The 13,139-nt window shown below is 41.1% G+C and overlaps 1 protein-coding gene across 16 annotated transcripts in view; it reads right to left on the bottom strand.

The window, feature by feature from the left end:
- PTPRM (protein tyrosine phosphatase receptor type M) overlaps nucleotides 1-13,139 on the bottom strand; it is an 816,519-nt gene that overhangs the window by 111,917 nt on the left and 691,463 nt on the right. For all 16 annotated transcript variants that reach the window (XM_032293498.1, XM_032293499.1, XM_032293487.1 and 13 more), the window contains one exon: nucleotides 1,712-1,799. In XM_032293498.1, coding sequence (XP_032149389.1) covers nucleotides 1,712-1,799 — 88 coding nt within the window. The remainder of the gene's footprint in view (nucleotides 1-1,711; nucleotides 1,800-13,139) is intronic.

The raw sequence follows: 13,139 nt of genomic DNA, 5'->3' as shown, positions 1-13,139 counted from the left end.
GAAGGAACGTGGAAGGGTCTAGATAGACCAAGAAACCATGTTTTCCTTCTCCAAGCCTCTGGAGCACTGTGTACCAGGCACTGGACTACTGCCACAGCAGTGACTCTGCCCAGTTGGGTCTGTCCTGGGGGAAGGGGCACCAACCATCTCATCTCCATGACCTTTGTGTCCTCAGTGTCCATATCAAGAAAGCATCCCACAAGTGTTGACGGAATCCACTGAGGAGTAATCAATCCTAGACCTCAGGACAGTATCTCCTACATACAAAGGACTGTGACATGACCAATCCAGTGCTAGTAAATACAGCATGCTCTAAAACCAACCTACAAAACACATGAAGCTAGCATTTGTACCTGGCAACACTGGCAATCTGGATTTCTTGATGGCCAGAGGGAAAGCAGCACATGCTCAATTGGGACGTTTTGTGTCATGTGTAAGCTCCACTCTACCACCACCGACCCCCTCGCCCCATTTCTTTTTCTAAAACACATTGAAATCTGTGCTAACTAGATTAGTAGCCACTAGCCTCATGGACTACGTAAATTCAAAATAGTTAAAATTAAATAAAATTTTAAATTCATGTTGTCAAACTCTTGAACAGCAAAAACAAGATTCAGTTTCTCAGTTGTACGGCCACATTCCAAGTATGCAGTGCAGCTACTCCTGTGTAGCTCATGGCTACAGTCTGGGACGGCACAGACACGAAACATTCTGCAGTCACAGGAAATTCTGTGGGCAGCACTGCTAGAGAATCTGTACTGTCACACTAAGCAATGTGAACTCAGGCAAAGACAGTTTAACAGCACTTTCACAATCAATAAAGCTAATAGATTGCTTCCCTGGAATAATCAAACTGTCCAAGTCTGTTCTCTCATAAGAAATGAGAACGATGAGCAAAATGTTCTCTTGGCCTAATCCGCATTGTTGTGTTGTTTTTAAAAAATGTATGCATCTTTATAAATAGTATTAATTCTGATAGGCGACTACAGTGGGCCCAGTCAGTGCCTTGATGCAGCCATGGATGACGGATAGCAGTTTAACATGGGGGATGGATAGTGTGAGCCCTGGGAGAAGGGGTTTCATCAATCCAGCATGCATCTCAGCATTGTTTACGAACGTTAATGAGGCTGGGCTCGACTTAAAAACCATCCAAGGCATTATGGATTGGTAACATTCGGTTTCACAGGCACTGGGAACTTCTAAGCTATAATCCCTGCTCTTTTGCTAATGAGTGTTGTGATATGGGGAGTATCATTTAACTTCTGAGATTCAGTTTCCTGTCCTTAAAATGCGGCTATTACTGACCTACCTAACCCAGTGTCCAGAGGATTAATGAGTTAATGTTTGCAGAGAACTGCAAGCTCCTTGCATTAAGGCATGCGGTGCATCATTATTTCCATTCATTCTCAGGTAGCAGCTGGGAAACATTAGGACTTTTATGTTTACTCCATCCAAAATGCATTTTCCTTCTTGGTATTTTAACGTTACCTATGTTACCCAACCTAAAACAGGACCCACAGCAAAAGTACAATGATGAAGTGGGGGTATTCAGATGTTATTCCTTTCTTTAATATGAGTGTAACACCAGATCTTCTAGGAGGATGAAGGCGGTAATTGCACTGTAAATTTCCTCTGTATGAGCCTGGTGGTTAATCTTACCAGATGCGAAAAGGAAGTTCTACAACAGCACAATGACGCTGTGGACACTTACATGCAATAATATTCCCATATCTGTTCTTCATTCTGTTCTCATCTTTCTTAGCCGAGTCCCATGGTGCAGACTGCCCTTCAAAGAAGCTCTAGAAGGAAGGCAAAGTGACACTGAGAATTACAATTTGGCGCAGTAAACAGAGGGATCTTAACAATGGAGGATGGTCTTAAAAAATATAGAACAAGGGTCAAGAAGGAAAGAATTTCTACAAGAATGAGATAAAGGATTATTATACCATATTATATTCTAAATATTTTAGTTAGCTTTTTCTATACTTTGTTTTCCTTTACTTACTCTCTTACAAATGGAGAGATGGAGGCTAAAGTGTGAACCCACAATTTCTCTGTACAACCAGTAAAAATGGCCACATGTTCATCCCCATCCCACCTGAATATTTACTACAGAAAAATTAACATTTCTCTCAATTTCTTAATGACATTATAATTTTTCAATATTCTTGTAAGAGACATAATGATGTCTTCTTCTATTTGCTAATTGATGAAAAATTATTTTTGGTTAAAACATGAGAGTAGGTAAGCTGAGATGACTTCATAACTTCCAGGCTAAAATCTTGTAATAATCTCTGCCTGAGCTTTCATTTTTAATGGAGTTTAGATGTCCACTTATTTAGGGATTTGGCATTTTGATGCCTGGGGTCTTTAATCTTTAGGTTATTCATTTCTTTTTATTCAAGTTGTAATGAAAATGTCCTCTACTCTCAGTGGACAAATAAAAAAATATGTGGGACTTTTATTTCCACTTTAGTTCACATTACATTTTACCTTTATGTGTCAACCATGTGAGGAGGTTATGAGAAAAGGATGGAAGTGAAGAGGATTCAGGAAAACTATTTCTTGTTTTGGCCACAGTACTCATATACTTCCTGGCACCCACTGGGAAGGAAGAGGGAGGGAAAGGAGAAGAGATGAAGGGAGACCAGATGAATGAGAGCATCATTTGGGAATGCTCTGGGGCCAGAGAACATGGTGTTCGGGGCTCATGTCCTCAGATGTGCCCCAGGGTGGCTTTCAAGTTCTCCCACAAATAGAAGGTCTTCCTTCCTCCCCAGTCTCCACCTCACCTGTGGACTTCAGCCATCTTGGCCATTTCCACCACTTAGAATATTTTGAGATTAGTCTGTTGCTAGGCAGAATGTATTTATTCCTTTTTATGAGTCCAACTCTCCCTCATGAGGTAAATTGTCACTTAGCATGCTGCAGTAGGAAACACTGCTCACAGACATCATGGGGTATCTGTGCCCCGTATGCCCACCTGTGTGCTGCACAGAATTCTGACCACTAAGTGGACAGTGCTTGGCATCCTCTGTTGTTTCTATGTCTGTCTCTGCCACCAGGCTGTGGGCTGTGTGGAATCCAATAATTAGTTACTGAATGAATGAATAATTGTGGTGTCTGGTTATAGTATGTTTTGGCTTTGATCTCATTATGAAGCTTTATTTCTGCAGCTTAAGTGTGCCAGAGGCTCTGAGGCTTGGAAAGCCTTCCTATCCACAGCCTGCAGATTTCATTCTGGCATAGTTTGTTAAGTCCACACCTTTTCTGTGGCCTGCAGGGTATGGATATTGCTGTTACCATACTACCGAGCTCACATCAGAGACTGGCTGGAGAAGAGCCCAGCCCTAGGTCTGTCCTGCCCTCAGGCTTCATATCTTGTCCTCCATACATCCACCCAACAAAACAGCTGATCAACACCATTTTATAACACAACACAGAAGAGTGAAAAAATAACACTACCAACATAAGAGTGAAGAGGTTTAATCTGCTCATCTTAATTTAAGGTCCCTTAGTTTTGATCAGAGGTGACACTTTATTATCACATTTAATAGTTTTTACCTTATATTTTATCATTTCAAAAACACAGCAGGATCGGATGTGCTATATATGAACGGCTGTATTAATAGACTCACACTATGCATCACTTGCTGAAGAGTGATACAGTTTGGTTGTGTCCCCACCTAAATCTCATCTTGAATTGTGGTTCCCATAATCCCCATGGGCTGTGGGAGAGACCCGGTGAGCGGTAATTAAATCACAAGGGTGGTTACCTCCATGCTGTTCTCCTGATAGAGAGTGAGTTCTCATGAGATTTAATGGTTTTATAAGGGGCTTTTCCCACCCTTCACTCAGCACTCTTCCTGCTGCCACCACATGAAGAAGGACACGTTTCCTTGCCCTTCCACCACAATTGTATGTTTCCTGAGGCCTCCTCAGCCCAGCAGAACCATGTGTTAATTAACCTCTTTCCTTTATAAATTACCTGGTCGTGGTTATTTCTTTCTTTCTTTTTTTTTTTTTTTAAATTTGAGAGACAGTCTTAACTCTGTTACACAGGCTAGAGTGCAGTGGCACAATCTCAGCTCACTGCAATCTCTGCCTCCCAGATTCAAACGATTCTTGTGCCTCAGCCTCCCAAGTAGCTGGAATTACAGGCATGTGCCACCATGCCCAGCTAGTTTTTGTATTTTTAGTAGAGATGGGATTTCATCATGTTGCCCAGGCTGGTCTCAAACTTCTGACCTCAAGTGATTCACCTGCCTCAGCCTCCCAAAATGCTGGGATTACAGGAGTGAGCTACCGTGCCTGGCCTCGGGTATTTCTTAATAGTAGTACGAGAACAGACTAATACCAAAAGTAAAACACTGTATGATACAGGGCAGATACAAATAAAAACATTTTAGGTTATTAATAAATTAATACAAATACTATCATTAAAAACTGCTAGTTAATTCCATCTAGAACAAGGCCTTTCTATATTCAGGGAATTTATTCAAACATGTAACTTCTATTCTGCTATATAACGTGCATTTAAAAGTAGCGTCAGGGATTTTAAAGTCAGATACTCTTTTTTTGAATAGTGTCTTTGTTACTCTATGAATGACAATAATTTTATAGTTGAGTAATAACTATGATTTGACTTCCAATAATTTAATTCTACTTTGAGTTTGTCATGATTAATTACCAATTTCACTTCCCTCTGCCTTTTCCACCCACCTAAAAAGTTCTCAGATTTTGTTTCTTTTTTTTTTTTTTTTGTAGGAAGATGGAAGAAGAAAATTAAGAGAGACCTTGAAGTCTTCCAGTAAATCCACAGCCTCAACTCATACAGAAAATGCTCCTAGGTGCCCTGAGCCTTCACATGGGGACCCGAGCCACATGACAGTCCCTGCCCTCTCTGGACGCACAGAGGCTCCCTTGTGGGGAACAAAGCACACATCACAGCTGTGTTTCTTTAGCATTTGTGTGGTTATCACAGGACTGCCAATAGCCCGTGTATTTAAAAACAGTTATTTTAGTTGTATTATTTTCATGTAATTAGTGACCAAGAAACAAACACAATCCACAAATGAAATAATAACCAATTGTACTGCATTTGAGCACTACAGTTCTCAGAATGTTTTCCTATGGATGGGGCCCAACTGTTATCCATCTCTGACTACTTATTACGGGAGCATCAACAAATATGTGCAGATGAGTGAGTCCATCATCTCTCCTGGTCTTTACCAGAGAAGAGTACAAGAGCTGTCCCTTACAGCTGAGGGACATGAGATGAAGACAGACACCTCAACAGCTCCTAACACAACCTATACCAGAACTCAAGTTTTTCTGACTCTTTATCCACTGCTTTTTCTCTACCACCCTCACCCTCAATGACCTTGAGAAGAAAACAGTAGTAGTAAGTCAACTTAAATACATATGGCCAACAATTGTTTTCCATACCAAGATTATCTCTGCTTATCTCTGAAAGAATGTCTACAACAAGAGAATATAAAAAAGGTCAACTAAACTTTATTGATTACTTTTACAAAACAAGAATTTTTCTTCTCATACATGACATGTGTTCTTTCCATGGAAGCTATTGCAGGAAAAGTTCAACTTCTTTCAATAAGACTCCCACCTTCTTATCCAGGCATTATATGAATCACTATAAATGTCCAAATGTATTTTTTAAAAAACAAAACAAAACACAAAAAACAAAATTAGAGGTGGTCTGAGGAAAAGATCAGGTAACTAGTGCCTCCACAGATAAATGTCACAGTCTCCTGACTCCATACAGATATGGTAACTGTGTCTTGCATTTTCTGTTAAGTGTTTCTTCCAATTATACAGCCGATTTCCCCATGGATACATTTGTATTATTAAGACCACGTGTCTTCACGCCTGGCTTAGAAAATAGGTAATATACCCATAGAAGCCCAGAAAGAAAAGAGAAGGGCTTTCTAGATTGGTTGCCTTGGATTTTATTTCCTTTTGTTATGGAGATTAAAAATGTTTTTCCTAAGATGAATCCAGTTTTGAATGTTACAGCTTTTTTCTAGCATATACCTTCAAGATATCTAAGAAAATATTTACCTTACACTTCAGACTCCCTCTTATGCCTAAAGTGAGACAAAAGTCAATTGTTTAAATTTTTAGTTAGAAAATGAAACTTTAGGCTGGGCGCAGTGGCTCAGGCCTGTAATCCCAGCGCTTTGGGAGGCCGAGGCGGGCAGACCACGAGATCAAGATGTCGAGACCATCCTGGCCAACATGGTGAAACCCTGTCTCTACTAAAAAATACAAAATTAGCTGAGTGTGGTGGCACACGCCTGTAGTCCCAGCTACTCAGGAGGCTGAGGCAGGAGAATTGCTTGAACCTAGGAGGCGGAGACTGCAGTGAGCCGAGACTGTGCCACTACATTCCAGCCTGGCGCCTGGCAACAGAGCAAGGCTCTGTCTCAAAAAAAAAAAAAGACAATAAAACTTTATCTGTAGCTCTGGAGCCACTGAGTATTCAGAGAAGCCATGATATGCTACATGGATCTCTCAGACTGTGTGCCTCTGGTTGCTTTCCTGGCTAGCAATTCTCAGAGCAACTATAGTAACTGGGATAGAAAGACTGCCATCAGTGCCTCAGAATACTGCTTCATGTCTAGTTTGCAGCCAGGACTGCCACAGATGTGCAGCTGCAGGGGTGGCAGACATACTTCCTTTATTCTTCCTTCCCTAGAAAGACTGAGGATTCTCTAATGACTCTGTGAGTTCACCCTACTTCCTTTTGTTTCTTTTTTTTTTTTTTTTTTTTTTGGTAGACCGAGATGGGCATAATCGCTAATAAATGCAACAGTAAATTGTGCCTGAGGAAAATCAAGTAACATTGGGTTATGTGTAACTTTGCTACGCAATTATTCTGTTATGTCCCTTTTCACATACTTTTTCCACTTTTAAATATCTTTTAATAAATTAAGCAAAGTCAATGCATGTTTTATAAGATGTTCTCCTGTGCATTTTTCTTTGGGCAAGAATAAAAGGTTCTTTACCTAACTTTTACGAGGTCAAAAGTTATACGTGTTCTTTTAAAATTACATAAATTGAATTACTGAATGCTTTAAGAAGAATACTACTCTAAACCAATATTCTTGGGAAGTAATCACCACATAATTTATATTGTGGAAAAGAAAGGTTCCTCTCAAACTTATTTTTTTTTAAAAAAAAGACAGGTTTTGAATCCTCCCAGTGCTGATAGAAAGAAAAGAACTTTGTTCTTTGGAGTATGGATTTTCAAAGCATGTGCCAACGAGTGCTTCTGGTCTCTGGGGGGAAATTTTTCTTATCTTCTCCTGGCATCTCTCTCTGCCTGAGACAAATCCTTATGTTCAAGTTAAAGCACAACCTCCAACTCCTCCTCTATGTCTCACCTCAGAGTCTTTCCTTGACAGAATTATGGGCAGGCTTGCTAAAATCAAATTCGACCAAAGCTCAGGCATAATTTTGAACAAGTGGCTCAATGAGAGAGAGCAGAAGGGATGGCTGAGGGAACCAAGGCTAAGAGCATCATTCAGCCCCTGAGGACGTCCCATCTGCAGAGCAGCAACTTAAGGACAAATGTGGGAGGCAGGCAATGATGGCCCCTGCTCCCAGCACAAGTTTTATAGCTGGGATTTTGAATATAATATGCGCACTTAGGTAATATTTAGTGTTTAGGGCAGATTTTAAACATGCAGGTATAATTTAACACACCAACTATGAACTTTCTATTATGAAAAAAACACTATATGTATTTTTGGGATTTAAGTTAATGGTCTCACTGCACCTTCTGTTAGAATTTTCATAAATATACTTATGTTTTTATTCTACTTAAAATGTAATTAAAGTGTTTCCTCTGACTACCTTAGCTCATGTATACTGCAAAGAGGCAGCCGACCTGGGAACTACTCTGAAAGAGTAATAAGTCTCTGAAACAATAAAAATGAAACCAGGCAAGCTCCAGTGAATACCAATGACTTCCCCGCTTTAAGATGCTGCACTCTCCATGGGCACAGAGCAGAAGGAAATTGAACATCCTGCATACTATCATTTTTTTCTGAATAGAAAACATGTTTTTGTGATTCAATAACTTCCTTCCCCACCCCTCATACCACCATCATTTTCCACAGGATATAATTATACATCTCAGTTGCCCACCTCAAGAGAACATTACTCCAAAATGATGCAGTCTGTTAAAAATGCCACAGCTCCTAGATATTAAAAAAGGAGAAAAAAAATCCTATTCAACAGAAAAGCTGCCAGAAAGAAAGGGATGCAGGTCAAGGCTGTACATAATGTACAGTATGTTTTCAGGCAGTGGAGGGTCAAGTTTTTTAGATGCTTCTGAAATAGAACTTTTCCTCCCTTTCTCATATGAATAAAATTGTGCACGTAAAATGACTAAAATTGTCACCCTGAAAGAAGGAAGATGAACTCACTGGGGCATGCAAAGTCTGTGAACTTTCTTTGTTTTCTGCTCAGACTTCTTTTCTGGTGCTTTGAAGCGTCGCATTTTATTAGATCCATATAAACTATTTATTGCTATAGCACTAAAGCAACTGAAGACACCTAACTTCGCCTGATGGGCCACAAAGCAGACTGCCCCAGAAGTTCAGGCACAGTGGTGGCAGTGGTTGCTGGTCACTGTCATTCTCCAGTGTCCTGAACAAAGGCAGTCAAAAGGAACATGTGATGCTTCAAAAGTAAGAGAGGTGAGGATTGGGTGAAAACAAGAATCTAGACACATGAACTAGGTTTTTAAACAAACTGGAATCTAAATGTGAACATTCCTTGATCTTTTAAAGAAGTTGCTAATCTCTGGCCACTTTTCACTGCAACTTAACGTAATTTGAAATTGTGCAGAATTTTTCTATTTTGCAGGATTAAGAACACCTATGCACGATCTTGGCAATATTTATCATATAATTACCTTCCTTTACCTATTATCTCTTTCTCTTTTGATAATCGGATTGAGGTTTGCAGCCTAAAAATACATGTATACAATGTTTTCATACCCCGAAACAGTCCCCATGATGTCTGACTGAGTTTTAGAATATGTTTCTTATTCTACTGCATATTACTCTGAATGAGGGATTTTACGAGTGACTTTTCGGAGCAATGCCATATATTTCCTGTTGATCAATACATTGCTTATGAGGTTTGTGAAGCTCTATCACAGGTGAGCATTTTAATCCTGTTCCATAGATAAGAAAATTTAGTATCAAAGGCATTGAGTGGCTCCTCTGAAATCACACAGCTGGTAAGCAGAAGAGCTGGGAACCGAGCCAAGGCCATTCCACTCTGAACTCAGTGTGCCTCCACTTGGCCACAAAGCTGCCTCAGAATCCGTGGCTTTGTGCCCACTGCATTGCACAGTGAATGTGGCATTCTGAAGTCACCCGAGCCATGGGTCTTAAGCCCCCAAGTATTTCTGGTTACCATGTTTTATGGAATGAGCCAGTTTGGTGACACAGTCCTATCACCATTTGCATAGGGATGCTTCCTGGTGATGGGAGTGTGCACACCCTGGAGAGACCCTCAATTAACTTGCCTTTCTCTTCAAATTTGCCCAATTTCCAAAGTCCCCTTTCTTCCCACCTTCAGAATCACTGCAGTAGTCAGCTCCTGCTAATGAAGTGACACAACCCTCAAGGGCACTGGAGCAGAAATAAGCTGAGAACCACCGATCAAATGGTAAGAGTGAAAAAACATATCCTTTAAGTGAGTGACAAGGGGAAATAGTCATGAAAACAGTAACTGCAGCGTGTTCATGGCTGCTGAATATTCCATGGACAAGGCCAGTGTTCCGTGGGATCGTAGAGACTGACGCAGAGAGGAGTAAGTGTCAATGGGGCATTAATTGTAAGAAGGAGAGGGTGGGTATTAGGGGATATTCAACCCTTTCTTGGCCTGCACTCCTCTTTTCTTTTGTTCCCTAGAAAACAGTTTAATAACAGAGACCTATCCTAAGCCATGCCTGGGGTTCCCCCTTATCTGAAATGTCTTCTTGGGGCTGGGTGCCTCTGTCATCTTGCCCATGATGAAGCACTCAGTTGCATTTCAGGGAGTCCTTGTTTCCTTGGCACCCCCCTTCAGGGGCTCTCAAGGGCTCATCACAAGAATATTGCAGCAGTTTGGAAGCCAAAGGCTGCATTTCCAGATTCCTTCTTCCTGTGAGAGCCTCTGCTGCTTCTTACGGAATAAGGATGGTGTCCTGGAGAAGCTGGACCAAAGGGTTTCTACATGTTTAGATTTATTACATAAAACTTGGTCAAAGCTGACTTTTTTTTTTTTTTTTGGGAGATGGATGCTGGAGTGAAGTGGCACAATTTTGGCTCACAGCAACCTCCACCTCTAGGGTTCGAACAATTCTCCTGCCTCAGCCTCCTGAGTAGCTGGGACTACAGGTACACATCACCACACCCAGCTATTTTTTCTATTTTTAGTAGAGATAGGGTTTCACCATGTTGGCCAGGATGGTCTCAATCTCTTGACCTCGTGATCCACCCTAAGTGTCTAGGCCTCCCAAAGTGCTGGGATTACAGGCATGGGCCACCACACCCAGCCAAAGCTGACGTTTTCGAGGTGCCTATCTCTTGATACCCATGTATATCAATGAAATCAAATGAAGATTCTGAAACTTGGATCTGTCCCTGTCCTCACTGCAGTGCCCTTGCAAACCCAAAGAGGCCATGGCAATTTAATAAGGTGTCAAAACAGTGATATCAATGAGCAATCTGTCACAGGTCCCCCAAAGAGGATGCTCTGTTTTAGAGGCAGCTGAAAGTATCTGTGTTTCCATAAGTCATGCTAGGCTTTGGTCCTGTCTCCAGGATTGCCACCCCACATTTCAGGGAGATAGCAATTTTCATTTTGCCTCTGACACAGATATTGCCAGAGTTTGGGATGCTCACACTACTCAAGAGCTGTAATTTCCTCCATCTCTGCAACTGACTTTGACAGTGAGCCTGTGCAAATGCACCCAGATCCTCAGAGAGCAGCAAGAATACCTCCTTGGAAAAGGCATCATCCATCTAGAGAACAGATGGATGTTTTTGTGGAAATTCAGCTGCTCCTTCCTTTGGAGAGCTGCCTCTGACCCATCTCTCGCCTGCATTATTGCAGTAGCTTCCTGACTAGTCTCTTTGGCACTCTACAATTTATATGCTTGATCCAGAGTGAGCTGTTGAAAATGCACCCCAGCACCTGTCACTTTCCCATTTGAAAACTGAGCAAATCTCCCTCCTGACACCATAGTCAAGGGAAGGGCGGAGAGACTCAACACGTGTGAAGCCCAGCATGCAGCCAGTGCTCCGTCAAGGCCACCTGTTACTTTCTCATTCTAATATGAAAACCCGAGGCCTTGATGACACTACATCCTTACTGACTTGACTACAAGTGTTTGTTGTTGTCTCCATGATAATTTTTTCCAATTTTCCCCCCGATGGCTCTGTATTTTTCCTTCACTGACTCGATACAGTATTTGGAAGTTGGGTGGGGGTTTTATTACTGTACCTCTTTTTTCTTTTTTTAAACAAACATCCTCTTCCTGGTATTTCTTGGAGAGCTGTGCAGTTTTAAAATGTCCTCACCTCAGAAATCAGAGCACATAAACTCCATCAAATATGACTGAAAATCTAAGGATACTTTTTTTCTTTTGTTTTAGAGATGACAGGCTTGGAAATGAGTAAGTATAGCAGAAAAAGGAATTTTAATGTGAGAGTTGTGACTCTTATTTTTGACATCTATTAATTTATAAAACCTATCAGCACAATTCCCAGGCTCTTCCTGCAATACCTAAGTCATGGTGACTAAAGATCAAATTTAGAATAGAGAATTCTTTTAGAAATTTAGAAAATAAGGTTAGAAATATTTTTTCAAACAGTTTAGTGAAAAATTATTACATCTCAATTTACTCTGCCAGAAAGTTCAATGCCTTTTCTTAAAAGCAAACACTTCTACGGAACATTGTAACCCGAAGTTATCCGTAGAGTCATAGAGGTTCTCCTTTTATTTAAAGACTGATTTTGTTAGTCAAATGTCATATCTTATTGAAGAATGTAAATACTCTCCCTTTAGATCACATGGACTCCTTCTTGTGAGGGAAGTCTTGGCAGTCAGCCTTAGTCTGCAAGAGTAAAGATGAGATTCTAAATAAGTAAAACAATGAGTCTGCACGAGTATGGAGCAGAAATCCTGGCACAGCGGAAGCTTCCACGTGGTGCTGAACTCATTTGTAGTGAGAAATGGGTACAGTCACCCTTTGAAATCCTGGAAGAACCAATTCACTTCTCAAAATGGAGAGCTCATCATCTCACAGTAGATCTTAGGTGAATGCCATAGTCATCTGAATCTACTCGCCTGAAACATTACTCATCTCATTAACAGCCTTTGGGATTGGGAAGTTGCAATTAGCAGGTGGGAAGGAGATAATGAGAATCCCTGGCAGGAAGTGACAAAGGCAGTCACAGGAGGACTCAGCAGCAACTCATGAGGTCTTTCCAAATTTTAGTCACTCATGTACACCTTCATCACTTCCCTCTGTTATTGAATGATATAAATTCAACTCTTGTATATGTAAATGCATTTACAGTACTTGCAAATGAAATTTTCCATCATTTTTGAGGCAAAGTCTCGCTCTGTTGCCCAGGCTAGAGTGCAGTGGTGTGATCTCAGCTCACTGCGGCCCTTGACCTCCTGTGCTCAAGTGATCCTCCTGCCTCAGCCTCCCAAAGTGCTGGGATTACAAGTGTGAGCCACTGCGACAGGCCAAGCCAAGAACTCTTACCTCAGGTAAAGATAATAGAAAAAGTTGAGACAACAAAAATGAAGCAATAGTATTCAATCTAGCCAGGCAGTGCTGTTTGACTATCTCGGAGCCTGAGGCCTCTTCTACTTTGGCTCAGAGAGGTGCCAAGAATGCTTGCCTCAAACCAAGGTTCTCTAATGAATCAAAAGCACTGAAAGACACCTAACAGGAAAGCCAATCACTCTCTCACCTGTGATTCAGTTCAGCTTATTCCCTATGAGTGGGCCTCCTAAAAATCACCTTGTACATCATCAGTTGTTTGCATCTCACACTTGGGGAAAACTGGATTCACCATCTATCCCAGCTTAAGTGCTGC

The sequence above is a fragment of the Sapajus apella genome, unplaced genomic scaffold (assembly GCF_009761245.1).
Source record: "Sapajus apella isolate SASKATOON/1434 unplaced genomic scaffold, GSC_monkey_1.0 scaffold29, whole genome shotgun sequence".
NCBI lineage: Eukaryota > Metazoa > Chordata > Mammalia > Primates > Cebidae > Sapajus > Sapajus apella.
The sequence above is the reverse complement of the archived record's forward strand: the minus strand, read 5'-3'. Positions and strand labels throughout refer to the sequence as shown.